The sequence below is a fragment of the Harpia harpyja genome, chromosome 14 (genome assembly GCF_026419915.1).
Source record: "Harpia harpyja isolate bHarHar1 chromosome 14, bHarHar1 primary haplotype, whole genome shotgun sequence".
NCBI lineage: Eukaryota > Metazoa > Chordata > Aves > Accipitriformes > Accipitridae > Harpia > Harpia harpyja.
The window spans coordinates 4,001,741-4,016,004 of record NC_068953.1 but is presented as its reverse complement, the minus strand read 5'-3'; the positions used below and the strand labels follow the sequence as shown (position 1 = coordinate 4,016,004).

Here is a 14,264-nt window from a genome sequence, read left to right as displayed (position 1 = left end):
CAAAGGAGAAACGCTTACCGACCTCTGAAGCAAACCTTCAGTCTACTGAGGAGAACCACAGGATGTTTAATCTCATGATTAGCAGATAGTGGCATAGTCTTGGATAAATATTTTTGGAAACACCTACATAACTTAAAAAATGAAACTGAAAAAACTGACTCCCAATGCAATGTAAGCTTCAAAGGCAAAGCTTCACTGGAAATGTGGTTACAGTTCATAAGCTACGGTCTTTGAAAAGACTACTCATCATCTCGGAGCATCTTTTGTCGACAGACAAAAATGTGTTTTCGCAGTGGGCAGAGCTGGGGGGATGTGGACCAGCTCTGATCCAAACGCAGCGTGGGCAGATCCAAGCAGCGCGAAGCCTGAGCCAAGAAACTCAGCCTCTTGCCAGGTTTATTGGCTTGGGTTCAGTGCATGCATAAATGTAAGAGGGGCTTTTGGACTGGGGCTGTCTGCGTCCTACCGGTCTGTCTGGAAGAGGTTGGTCTGTCTGCAAAGAGCACGCTGGTGAACCCAAAATTGCTGTAATGGCAAATAACTGATGCTCTGTTGCCTGCCGGCAGGAGGATAAAGATAAGCACCCAACTGCTTGGGGTTAGCAACTCTAGTTTTAAGAAGCTATTTCCAAACTGTTACTTAGCTCCCTGATTTATTAATTGATATTTTATCGTGTCTAGGATAGCTCTGCTTGGTACTGATGTTTTCCGGTAATTCCCCTAATAAAACCCCATTGAAATTGTTAATATTGTTGCCGAGCTTGAATTATACGGAATAAACTGCTGTCAGCCGGGTGTATGTCAGGTGGCAGAGCGGGACCAGGGGATGTTAAATTTGGGAGGAAATAGATGAAGAGTCTGGGGCTCTCCCCCGTGCAATCTGCATCAGAAACCAAGTTCCTGAAGATGTGGTGGTTCACAATTGCCAACAAAGAACCTACCCACCATCAGCAGAGGCATATCTGGAGAATAACAATCTGTTTTGGGCTATTTACTCCACTGGCTCAAGTAACAGAGTTCAGAGTTCAGGCTTCGACCCTGTTCATGATCCATGTGGATAAAAATGTGATGCGACATAATGCAACTTGCTGTTTCATCAGTCTGCTAAAAACAAAGAAAGAAACCAACTCTAGCCAATTTTGCATTAAATGTATGCAAGTATGTAAAGGAGCATTGCTTATGTTTACCTGAGTTCAGAAGATCCACTGGACAGAGATGATTAAAGCCCACTATTGCCATTAGTGAGTCACATACAAAGGAATATTACTAACTTTCATATATAGCTACCTTTGAAAACTCAGTCTAAATAGTTACAAGGTCTTCCAGCGTTAAGAGTTTCCCATTGCATTTGCTTGCGGGCAGCTGAATGCTGGGGGCTGAGCTTTAAAAAAAACCCAACAGCATGGCAATTCTTACAACAAAATTATCCAGTGTCTCACTAATAGCCGTCACTGATACTCAGTGAGCCATGAGATAGGTATGCACAGCTCTAAGATAGGTATAGGCAATAAGTTGTATTTTAGATTTGATTATATTTAGGCAACATACCTCTGGCAAGATCCTATTTCAAGTCATAATTGCAACATGTCATGGTTCCTTTTTAATGCCTTGCAGCAACAATAGATAAACTGTGCCTCTGGGATGCAAGTAAGACACAATAACAATCCTAACATTATTGAATGCTATATATTTGGACAGGAGAAAAAATTCAGTCATCCATATTCTACACAAAATTGCATTATTTAAAATGAATAAATGGGAGAAAACTGATCTAAAACCTCCAGTAGAGAATTGGCAGTGACTTAAAAATGGTTATTAACTAAATCTGAAAAAAAAACCTGGCAGCTAAACAAGGGTGGTAATTCCTCACTGAACTGGGTACCTCTCCCACTCGAACAGGGGATGCTTGTTGCTTCTGAATATCTTTGAAATATTTGGCATTATCAAGCTAACAGGACTGGCTAAGTGGGAAGGATTCAAAGGGCGTAACTAAGTGGCACAATTCCAAAACAGCAATTAAAAGGTGGAATGTTTGAAAAAGAACAATAAAAGAGGTTAATTTGTATCGTCAGGGCCTGGCAATCTGCACAGGAAATACTGTAATTCCATAATGCGCTCTTCCTTCATCTGTCTCTCAATATCATGACCGCATGTTTATAATCTGGCATTCCTTCACATATACAACATTTGACAAAAAATGACTCAGTTCTATTGAAGAAGAACTTGCAGTGCTGTTTGTAAAGTAAGCAGGAGCCTGGATAAACGCATGGGAAACAAAGTAAAACAGGTAGAGAAAAGAGAACCCAAACCTCATACCTTTTGACAAGTACATGATGATACATTTTTCATTGGCAGGATGGCACAGGGATGCTCGAGAGTTAAGAAGAGAAATTAAAAATCCTAAATTTCTACCCGGGGCAGTATCTACCAGTTTCCTAAAGAAAGACTCTCGCGCCCTCATTGAAAAGCTAATTTAGAAGGTACCTTTTTAGCAGAAGGAAAGTTATAACATTTCAGCAAGGAAAGGCAAAAAGAGAAAGAGAACAAAGATGTTAAGACAACAGGATGCCACAAGAAGGAGGAGAAAGAGGGGCTGGAGTATCTGCCAGGCTAAATCAAGAACTGCTTCAATGCCTTCACTGCATTTGACACACACATGCAACAACTGGCAAAAATGCCCCCAGATTTGAAGGGAAATCTAGCTAAAGTCTGTCTAGGCTGGGCTATCCATCCTGCAGGCAGCTCGCCCTGAGGCTTGCTATTTTGAGATATTAGAGAGGCCACTTACCATTAATATTATAATAAATCCCTATATAGCGAAAGTCACCGTCTCAAATGTCGCTGTGGTCCCCAGCACCTCTGTGTGCCCCTCAAAATAGCCAAAACAACCACTCTGAAAGAAAAAACATGAGCCAAAGCCCAGGAAAGAGCTACCTTCCACTGTAAAATTTTGAAGGTAAAATGAACTGATGTACTTTGGGGGTGGAGACAAATAACCAAAGGAAACAACTATCTGGGAATAGAAGAGAGAGGATGAAATATATTGTAATATAACTGATCAAAATATGCTGAAGAAGTGAGAGACTTCAGGACAAGGCAGAAAATAGCGAGAAGCCCTGCACAGCACTGGAGCTGTCTACTGAAAACATCCTTTTGTTCTGAAGTCATAAATGTGTATCAGCCTCTCAGACATATGGGCAGTTGTGCATTTATCCTGTTTATTTTACTACTCCTGTGCATCCTGCCTTGCCATCTGTTGGTAAGAATTTGGATGCTGAACCATAAGTCTGCGACATAATAAATACCAGTAAACAGAAGTCTAAAATGAAGATAAGCACAAAGTAATGTTTGGAAGCAGGACCAGTTTTTCAGTTCCATCGTAAGATTTATTTCCTGAGATGAGTCTTGGCTCAGAAAAGAAGGACCAGCAGGAAAAGGTCCAATTGAAGGGACAGATCTATGATCCCTTCTCTTATATTGGCTTCATATTGGCATAATTCCACCGCCTTCCTAGAAAGCAGTTAAATTTACGTAGGTGGAGAATCAGACGTAATCCTGTCCCTCAAGGAAGACATGCTTAAACACAAAATACTGCATGTATAAAACATAAGTTGCAAGCAAAATGCTTCAAACCCAGTTAAAGTAGTGTTCATGCACTTTCTCTGAGCTGGGCAGCCCTATCGCCGTGTCCCAGTTTCTCCACAACTTCTTTTCCCTTTTATTGCTAGTATGAGAGGAAAGTGGGTGGGAAGGAAGCACAGTTATCCCTCCTAGTCAGGGGCAGAAAGATAAAGTAACTGGCCGCAAATCAGGCAGGAAACCTAGCGAAGCCCAGACCCACAAGCCCGTCCATCCTCCTCCTCCCTCTCCATTTCCAGTTTGGGGATACAGAAATCACTGCTCAGCTCTGGCACACAAACCACACAGACACCAAGTAAATATCTGGGTGCTGAGAGGTATTAATAACAGACTTCAAATTGCACTCAGTACCTACGTACTCCTACCTCCTCAAAAGAATTAAAAATGAGATGAAAGCGCTAGCCTCCCCTCCCAATATTTTTTCTTTTTTTCTCTGTTTCTGTAAAGATACACAAGGCTACAGAATGGAGGTATCAGATATACTCCCCTTCTTCCCCAGCTTTTTAAGAAGGTTCATGTGTTTTGCACCTGGCAAGACTCTGACCAAAGCTACAGGTTGGACAGCACGATCTGGGCAGAAGTAACGCAGAGTGACCCAGCGAATGGGACAGGATTGACCGGAGAAATAATTACTGTCTTGAAATTTTACAGGAACAAAAAACTACATTGTCATATTTGCCTGTTTTACCAGTTTACACCGGTGACGGTTAGTAGAGGGGCCAGAAGGCAGGGCAAGCCCTGATGAGGTGCAACAGCTACAAGTTCCTGCCAATAGGTAAAAGAGTAGTAACAGTCCATGGCAGAATCAGAGAATCATAGAATGGTTTGGCTTGGAAGGGACCTTAAAGATCATCTAGTTCCAACCCCCTGCCATGGGCAGGGACACCTTCCACTAGACCAGGTTGCTCAAAGCCCCATCCAACCTGGCCTGGAAGGTAGCACGTCAGTTAAAGGTACCGGCTGCTGGAAGAAGCCCGAAGACAATGTAATTACATTACATTGCAAAGGTCCCCATGAACCCCAAAATGGCTTACTATGGCTCTGACAGATACTACCACCACCTACAACGTGCAGTATAATTATAAGCAGAATAGAAAAGTAACTATAGCGCAACACAGCCACAGGTATCCTATCTGTATAGCCCAATGCCTCCTTGACTCTTCACAAAACATTTCTGAAACCTAGTAAGATTAATATTATCCACACTACATCTTGCACAGATGAAGAAGCTTTACAGCTGGACTACAAATGTGCTTTCATTGGTTTACAGCCTTCGGGGAGTATCGCTAATGCACAGAAAGTCTTTGGGTTCTAAGTTTTGCATTGGGATATCTGACATGCTGAGAGCCACGGAGAAAAAACCAAAACCTTCCTGTAGCCTGATAGCTCCCTACTGGCTATATAGTAGATTGAGTTCAAGAAAGCAAATTAATTCATTAAAGCGACATATATTCAGTCAATTAGCTTCAGATCCCTGTTTCATAGAGCGTCTCAGGAAGAATGGATGTTTTGTTACATCAATACGGTCATTTGAGACCCTCTGTTACAAATGTTCAAAGAGGTGCATTTAGGAGATCTGTGCTTTTTTTATTTGGGAAGAGAATAGATAATGCCTTAACCCATCTTCTGGTGACAGGTCCTCCAGCACAAAATTTCTCAGTACTTTAAAAAATGTTATACTATAGACAATATTTCAAAGAGATTAAATTCTGCATCCGTAAAGATTGTTCCAAATTCAGAAACTCTCTCTAGCAAATGGAATGCTCTTGAAAAAAATTAACATTAAAAGGCTGTCAAAAATCACTCCATCAATTGCTGGCAAAACTGCACTGCTTCAAACAGTGTTGCAAAAATGACACTGGAGCTCTAAGAACTGCTTTTAAAAGCAATGAGTGCAGCACAGACACTTTTTCAACAGCACGTGTTTTACCAAGGAAATGGAGATGGTATGAGTAGGATGTACGGAAAGAAAGGATGAAAACATGGGGTGAATCTCAGAAAAGTCCTTCTCTAACGTGTTTACAGTTGTTTTGAATTATTCATGGATGAAAGGTCACTCTTCGGGACCTATAATGCATGTACAAACTATGTATAAATTGTCCTAGAAGCAGGCTACAGCATACACTGAATAAGCTTTTCAGAGCAGAGACACCCATTTGTGTATTCTCCATTTGCAGCTACTTTCTTTCACAGTGGGAATATAGGCTCACATGTCTGTAAAGACTGAGAAGACCAGCCACCTCTTAACATGCCTGTGGATATAACCTCCAAGGCAGGTCATGTCTGATGTTAAAGTGATACAACATTTGCTCTGTGACAAATAAAACTTTGGTAATAGCATTTGAATAGAAAGTCTGCATTGTATTTAGTTTATTACAAACAGTGGTGGTGCTAGGACTTCACAGCTTTGCTTTGAGAATACTAAAGAATATTCATTCTTTTTGGATGAGCTATGAATTTGCAGTATTGATGGATAGCAGCCTTCCTTTATTTGCTTGCCTCAAACATTTGTATAAGCATTTTTATTTTGTTTTCAAGAGTATCCATGGAAGCAGCGCATGCGCGTGCTGCAGCTCCCATGTTTGTGTGCATTCATCCAGGCCAGAAGACTCGCAAATAATTGTGCAAATGTGCGTTTGTGCAAGTTTTCAAGTCATAAATGATTTACTCGATCCTTCCTCCCAGTTATAAATGTTCCAACCACCCAGTCAAGAAGGACGCGTGGTTCCACGTGAACTAAATAACCAATTGCACCACTTGAAAAGTAAATGGCAAACAGGGAATACTAAAAGCAGTAGACACAATGGGTTCTAAGAGATTCATATGCTGAAGTGTTTAATAAAATACTCTTGAATAAATTTAAATTACAAGTACATTACTTGATTTCATATCTTGATGTCACAGAGCCTGCAGAGCTCTCTATTGTGAGCTGTCCTATTAACTTCAGCACGATTGTTCACCAAGATAAGCAGTTTCAGTGGATAAAGTGGTGTTTTTAAAATCCTTTTTTTTTTCTTCCTAGGCAAATATTTTAATAGCAGATCCTCCTTGAGAATAAAACCGTGCAAGGTTTACATAGTTGTGCTGCACATTTACCACAGGAATGGGGGCTGCTGGAAAATGATGGTGGTTTAATCTCTCTGTCTCGGGTTGGCTTGACCACAAAATGATTATTCATAAGACACACAGCATTTGCTGTGTTTGCAAGACTCTGCTCTGCACCATCTTGACAGACACCCAGAGCTTGTGACGACTACCATAGCTCGAGTGTGGACACGGGACATAAGAGCAGCCACTTGGCATGGGGCTGGTTTGCTCTTATTATTAATTTGTGGGTTGGGGTGCAGATCTCAGGTGTGGACGGCTGCACAGCGGCTTCATCAGAAACTTCTTACTCCAGTGAGAGTCTACCTTTAGCTGACAAAACTGCAGTTATCGTAGATGCCGTGGCCCCAGAAAACCAAAAACCAGCTTTGCCAGGGAGCCCCTGGGCCATTTTACTGCAGAGGCTCAGCCGAATCGCATCCACTTCTGCTACAGGCACATTCATAGCAAGAATTATTTTAAACAGTTTCCTACCCAAGGCAATTACCTTGGATATAAGTTTTAAAAATCCACACAGAAATACTGCTATTATTTAAAATCCACTCAATGAGCCTCCTACCTCCACCTTTGACAAACACGCTAAAAGAACAAAATTGGGATTATACAGGCAGGAGTTTGACTGATGTATCATTAATGCTACTTCTTGAGTGACTAAGCTCCATAGTAGTATCGACTCCTAGTACTGAAACATGATTTCATCCCCAAGACAACTGCAGCTCCAAACAAAGATAATATGCTGGATCCCTAAACCGTATCGCTCCCGTTATCATTACAAAGCTAATTTGTTGTAAAATGTTGTCTTAAAGAAGAAAAACAGGAAAACATTGAGGAACACCTAATAATTTGATTAGAAGGTTATCCTTTTCCATTCTGTTTCAACAATTTTGTTTGAAATCTTGGAATTGGGGACACTGAACAGGTGATTGTTCAAAATCCAGCATACAGGGTGGTTTATGGATCTAGTTGAGAAACATTTTAATGGAAAATTTCAATTGACCTGAAATTTACTCCGTGAAATGCTTTATTCATGTCAAAAGCAATTTGAGAGGCCATTTAAGGTATTTTCAGCTTTTGCACATTTGTGTCTTAGATTTGTCTTTTTGAGGTAAGAGTGAAATGGTGCTTAAGACCATTAAAATAAATTAAGTAGGTTTTTGTAAGTATTACTCCAAAACACGAAAAGAGTTTTAAAAATAGGTTTGAAGCCAGACTATTTAATCGCATACAAAAATCTAGAACTGAAATTATTTTCTTGCTGTATGTCTCCTCAGAGTTGCAACTGTTATGTTGATTTTACTAAAAGACCCATCCACTCCGAAGGAGTGATGCTCTGAAACAATCAAGGGGGTGTTGCTTTAAATCAGCTTCTAGAAACGGTTTTATTATTTTATGAAACAAAGGAACCTTTCCATGTCGAAATCAAAGTCCCATGATATGGTTTAAAACATGAATATTTTAATGTGTCTATAGATTTTATCTTACAAAGACAGAACATACTGAAAATGTAGGAGAGAATGTAGTCTCTGTTCCTCATATCTGTGAACAGATGACAGCTTTCTCAAATTGTCCATTCTTAGCACATATTTGACAACTTTAAAATTTCTAACTTTGTAATTTGATTACGAGCATTTGAATTTTGAGCAGAACAGCTCAATTGCCGTTGGATAGATGGGTCCCATGAAATGCTTTTTTGTCTCCTAAATTGATGAGCACTCAAGGTTCACTTGCACGCAAGTGCTGGGTGCAATTTTCCCACAGATAGCCTCGCAAATAAAATGTGCTCAGGAAGGCGCTGCCCCAGTGATGCAATGAGACCGGAGATCAGCCAGCATTACCAGGCACTGTTTGCGATGCTGCCCATTTCTCATGACTTCACTGACTTCTTTTTTCTTTTAATAAGTTCTGACTTAAGCCCAGTTGAAATCAAGGCAAAAATTCCACCAGTTTCAGTCAAAGCTGCACTTCATTTCTATGAATGAGATTCCTGGAAGACCATACCGAAATCCTGACTTTGGGAAACTCAGGGATTTCTCCCGGAGATGACAGGCCCAGTCTAGCAGATCGAGCTCAGCAACTCCCGCAAGATGCAAACAAACTTATTTTCCACGGAAAACGGAGACTGAAGACACTAGAACAAGTTCGGTGAAGATCTCAAGATTCGGTTCAAGTGGGAGATGCTCAGCCTCTCTCAAGCAAACTCAGGAGCTCTCAGATGCAAGCCCTCATTTGCCAGGTGTCATAAAAGCCCATACCGAGAGTTAGATTTCCTTTAGGAGTCATAAAGCCAAGCATTATTATTACCCGTAAACCCTCACATTTCGGTAATTCTTTCTCTCTTTATTGTCTAAAAACATTTTCTTGTCCTACAGCTATTCTATGTATACATACTATTACTCGGTAGCAAATCTGGTATTTTAAGAGAAAAAATGATGTTACACTGTAGCCTCAAATTGTTAGCAAAAGGAGAAGGTGAGAACAGACGTGAGGATGAGGTGCTTCTACCATGCTACAGCCTTTTCTGGGGAGGAAAAAAACCTCCGAATACAGCTGCTGGGCTCTGAACTATAGCTGGGCTCGTCTGGGCTGAGCTGTCTGTCAGTTAGAATAAGCCAGGAAACCAGGTTTGTAAAGTTCGTGTGTGCTAAGTTGTGCTGATGGAATTAGGTGCACTGCAGCCGATATGCCAAGTGCATTACTGTGGGAAGAAAGACTCCAGCGTACCCCCACCCCCTATGAGCCACAAAGCAGCTCAGCAAAAGTCAACGGCTTCCCTCTCCGCTCTCCCTTCCATCCAGCATCACGGAGGCTCTCTTAGCTGTTCGTGCGGAGGGAATGGACCCAGCAGGTGAGGGGGCTCGGAGCCACCGCAGCCCCCGGCCCCCGCTGCCAGCGCCTGCCCGCGGCGCGTGGCCCTTTCCTGGGGACGTGCTGGTTTCCCACGGTCGGAGCTCCGCGCGCTCGGCTGACAGATGTTGTTTCCCATCTGGGCTTTCCAATCTGCTGTGCCAAATCCTCTAAACACCCATGTGCTGCTTTGTCCCGGTAGTTACCCGCCGCGCCTTCTCTACAACTCCATTTTCAGAGAGGGAGCCACATGTTCGGCCTCTGCGGGGAGCGGGGTGTCCTGCTACCCATCTCAGCCACTAAAACATGTATCTCTTGATCAGCTAATATTATTCAGCCTGACCCTTGGGCTGTATTAAGTAACCCCGAGTCCACGCTGAAGCACTCGAACGCTAGCAACACCACCTTCCACCACGTTCCCGGTGTCTCTGTCTGAGGGTAGACGGGGAGGAACTTGGCTTTCCACCGTCCTGCCCCAGACCTGTGGCTGAGCCCCAAAGCCCCTGAGGCCAAAGCCCCGGGGCGGGGGGGGTCCCTAGCCCCGAAGCCTGCAGCGCTCAAATGCACCCCAAAAAAGCCCCGAACCCCGCCAGGACCCCCCCCCCCCCCCAAAAAAAACCCCCCTGAAGCCCTGGGGGAAGAGGGCGGGGGGGGGGCGTCCACGGAGCGAGGTCACCCCCTTGGGCAGAGCTCCCCCGGGCCGAGCTCCGCATCCCACCGCCCTGTTCCCATGGCAATCTCGGAGATGCCGGTTGCCACGGTAACGCCATCCTCCTCCTCGGCCGTGTCCGAGGCAGCGGCTCCGGTTCCGCCTGGGCTCTACCCGGTGGCTCCCGGGCTCTACCCGGTGGCTCCGGGAGCGCAGGCGGTGTGTGCGTGTGCGTGTCCCCCCCGGGGAAGTTGCTTCCCCCTCCGCTTCTCGGCGTCCCCCCCCTTCCCGGTACCTTCGAGGCAGCAAATCCTCCAAAGCCCCGAATGCGTGAGATCGCCCCGCGCCTTCCGCGGCGGCCCCTGCGCTTCGTCCGCCGTGATGTTGGTCCCGTTGCAGATGTGAGCGCTGGAGTAAAGCCAGTAGTCGGTGCCGATGGCGATGGCCATGAGGCTGAAGGCGGCGAAAGCGCCTACCGTAGTCAGAAGCATTTGGACGCCACGGTCACACCACACCATGGTGCTTCATAGTCCCCGCAACGGGCGCGGGGGGCCGCACGACACCGCCCGGCAGCCGCCGCCGCCCGCCCGCGGGAGGGAGCCGAGTCACGGGGCGGGGGGGGGGGGCGGGGAGGCGGCGGGAACGGGGAAGGGGCGGGGGGGGCGGGGGGAGCCGCTCGCCGCCGCCGCGGGGCCGGGCTCCGCCGCCAGCCGCGCCCCCGCCGCACCGGGGAGGGAGGGGCTGGCCGGCCGCGGACCCCCCCCCATCCGCGGTGGGGCGGGAGGGGGACACACACACACATACACACACACACAGGCCCCCCCGACGTGGTGCTGCCGCTCCTCCGGGTGAGAGCCCCCGGTCCGCAGTGTGTGTCCCCCCGCCCCGCGGTGGGGCTGGAGCGTCGCTTCGTTCGTGGGCTGTGGGTGGGCTCTGCCGGGGGGAGCCATGGCACGTCGGGGTGGGCACTTGGCCGGGGTGGGTGAAGGGGTGAGGGGGTGGGAGTCCGGCCCTGGAGCTCGCACGTGGAAAAGCCCGGTCAAAATCCATCTGGAGCTCGGGAAGGTGTTGGCCACCCGATGGGTGCGAAGCTCTGCCACCTTCGCTGCTCGCGCTCGGGTGGGTCACGCACGCCGCCCTTGTGCCGCCCTGGAAATCACGGCAGAAATGGTGCCAAATACAGTGGGGACAAAGCGTCGCGGTCCCAAGGAGGGTGCCCGCATCGTCGGGGAGCTGCCGCAAAGGCGGGCGTTTAGCCATGGTTTCCTCCCGCAGCCTCCCTCTGCGATCAGTTACGCAAGGAGGTTGTAGGCAAGTATTTGGGTTGCTGGTTTTCTCCTGTTTGGAAGGGGATGGAGAGAATCCAGCACCCGAAAATATTTTCCTTTGGAAAACCAAGGGGAGAAATATCTACACCGTTTTTTATTGTGTTATCCTGCCTTCCACCCCTGCCTCTCATCACCGCGAGTTGACAAGTGGGTCCTGCCTCCACCTCATCCAAGTGACAAGCCAGATGAATGGGAGCCTTCCTGATCAGCTAATGCGTTTGTGTGGAGGGAACGTGGCAGCACACCAGTTTTATGTATATGAATTAGGGAGTGGGAGGACAAGAGCTACAAACCTCGAGAAATACAGCGCTCTTCCCGAGCGGTGCGTGGATGGCTGCAGGTGCTTGTGTGACTCCACTGCTCAGCATACCAACGCAGAGAGGCTTTTCAGCTGCTCGTCCTTTTCATAAAAACTGGGAAAGCAAAAAGCAAATACAAATTAAAAGCTGGTCTTTATTTCACAGAGACCTCGGCAAATTGCTCAGACGTGAAGCCTATGAGCATAGAAGAGCTCCAAAGTTAGATACTGGGTTTAAGCGTGTAAATTATGCTTTTCTTTTCAGTGGTAGTTTGTAGGTCTATCAGTGCCTTTGCAAAATCACCTTCTAAATGACTGTCTCCATTAGGGATGGAAGAATGAAGTCAGGTAAACTCAAAAGCAAAGCCAAGCCTCGTTCAGCAAAACTGGATCGAGCATTTAAGTTTAATGAGGTTCAACAAACTTCTCATTTAAAATATATGTTTGTACCTCTGGGCTTTGGGGGTTTGGACAGAGTGGGAAAATGAGATACTGAAACAGCAGGAGAGAAGCTATTTCCATAGCTTTTTAAACCTATTGAGCCTTAATTAATATTATTTATTTGTATTACTGTATTGCCTAAGAGAGCTGCTCATGGCTGGCTCTCCACAGTGAGGAGCAGGGGAAGGGCTGGGTGGGCCGTAACTGGAGCAGGGCTCCCACTCGGCAGAGAATTATCCTCCTCAAGTGCTCCCAGTCCAGACGTGCAACAAGAAATGGGATGAATGGCGGTTGGTCTGGTGGGTTCTCAGCAGCCTCCGCCAGCAGAAAGAGGACACCCAACTGCAGGGTTTTCCATGGGCTCAGAGCCACCAGCCCTGGGGCAACCCTCCCACGTAGCCCTCTTGATTGTGCAAGGAAACAGTACATTAACAGTATTTATTAATAAAATCTCTTGCTCCTCTTTCTCCCCCCCCCTGCTTTTTTGCAAAGAAAACGTCTGTTTCTGTTTCTACTGCCCTGTGAGAAATAACTCAGGCTCCTAAAGGGTTACAGAGAAGCATCCAAGGCAGACAATCATTTTCTGCCCAAGCTATCTTCTTTAGTTTAAAAATGTTCTCTATTCTTTTGAAATGCATGAAGTAGATTGTGGGAGAGCTAATATTATATTCCACTACTGAAAGCTGGTGGAGTATTTTACATTGATGTCTGGCTCTAGTGATTTTCTAAGGATTTTGAATTCATTAAATCCAACCATTGAATAATCTCCATTTGTGGCGGAAGGAAGGCAAAAGTGCTTACGCTCTTCAATAGCAAAAAGGCATGTAGTCTTTTCTTAAATGCGAATGCTATCTGACCCACTGTATGTAGTAAAGGTTGCCCATCGCGTAACCTTTGATTCGCAGACTTTGCTTATGATACAGCCTTATAATACTGCCGTTGAATGTAGCAGTAAAGCAGCCTTGGCAGGGTGTTTTGCACTGCAGTAGCATCCTCTGTCCTCAATCAGAATTAAGACCAAATTGTTCCAAGCTCAGACCAGACACAGAAGCTCACGGCAATGAGAAGAGAAAGCCCCACAGCTTCTGCCTGTAATTTAGCCCCCCGCCCCAGACGACGCCGTGCAAGGGCGAGTGTCCAAACCCAGAAATATTTTTTACGCTGGAGAAGCAGAAACTTGAAACAGAATTGTTTTGATTCCTTGATGTTGCTGTTCAAAGCTTCAAATGAAATCCCGTGCCTGATCATTTCATTTCTGAACTGAGTAACAGTTACTTTGGAGATGAAACTTTGGCTTTAACTGAATTCAGTGAGAGCTGTCACTAATAAAATCCTGCCCCAGAGGCACCACTGGTATCAGAAGAAAACTGCAAGATGTCATCATTTAACATTACTGCTTCTGCTGCTAAGTGTCAAACACATTGACTTTAATAGATTAGGCTTTTTTTTTTTTTTTAAATCTATCATCTAGAAAAATAACACTAGAATTTCACTAAAAGAAACTTTTGGAAATTGCTCAAGAAAAACTCAAGAGAGCTCCTTCTCAGAATGAAAATAATCACTTCAATTAAACAGAGCCTTTGACGTAGATACAGTCTAACCGTCATCAAAGCCTGGAACAGATATTTCATCCTCCCTTGTCCTTTCTCAGCTTTTAGCTCTATGCATGTGAGAATGAATTTTAGCATCTAGGAATGTCCTAAAGCTATAAGGACATCTATATAATTGACTGTTGTCATCTCCTGTGGGTCTTGATATCTTCCCTATCTAATTCAATGCTGATATTAGGAAAAAATAATCCTTAATAATTTCCTTCAGATTATGCTATGTATGAAGAACTGAAGAAATGTTTCATACATTTTGTACGGTGTCACATAATCTCCTTTTATACACAGGGCAGCGGAGGGATTCGATTCCACTCACCAGATTAGCAGCAGAGCTTCACAAGTGCAAAGATCTCC

At 45.2% G+C, this 14,264-nt stretch overlaps 1 protein-coding gene across 1 annotated transcript in view; it reads right to left on the bottom strand.

Annotated features, from left to right (window-relative positions):
* CACNG4 (calcium voltage-gated channel auxiliary subunit gamma 4) overlaps positions 1–10,841 on the bottom strand; it is a 44,277-nt gene extending 33,436 nt beyond the window's left edge. The window contains exon 1 of the mRNA XM_052808082.1: positions 10,532–10,841. Coding sequence (XP_052664042.1) covers positions 10,532–10,754 — 223 coding nt within the window. The 5' untranslated portion in view covers positions 10,755–10,841. The remainder of the gene's footprint in view (positions 1–10,531) is intronic.
* Positions 10,842–14,264: the final 3,423 nt, after the last annotated feature.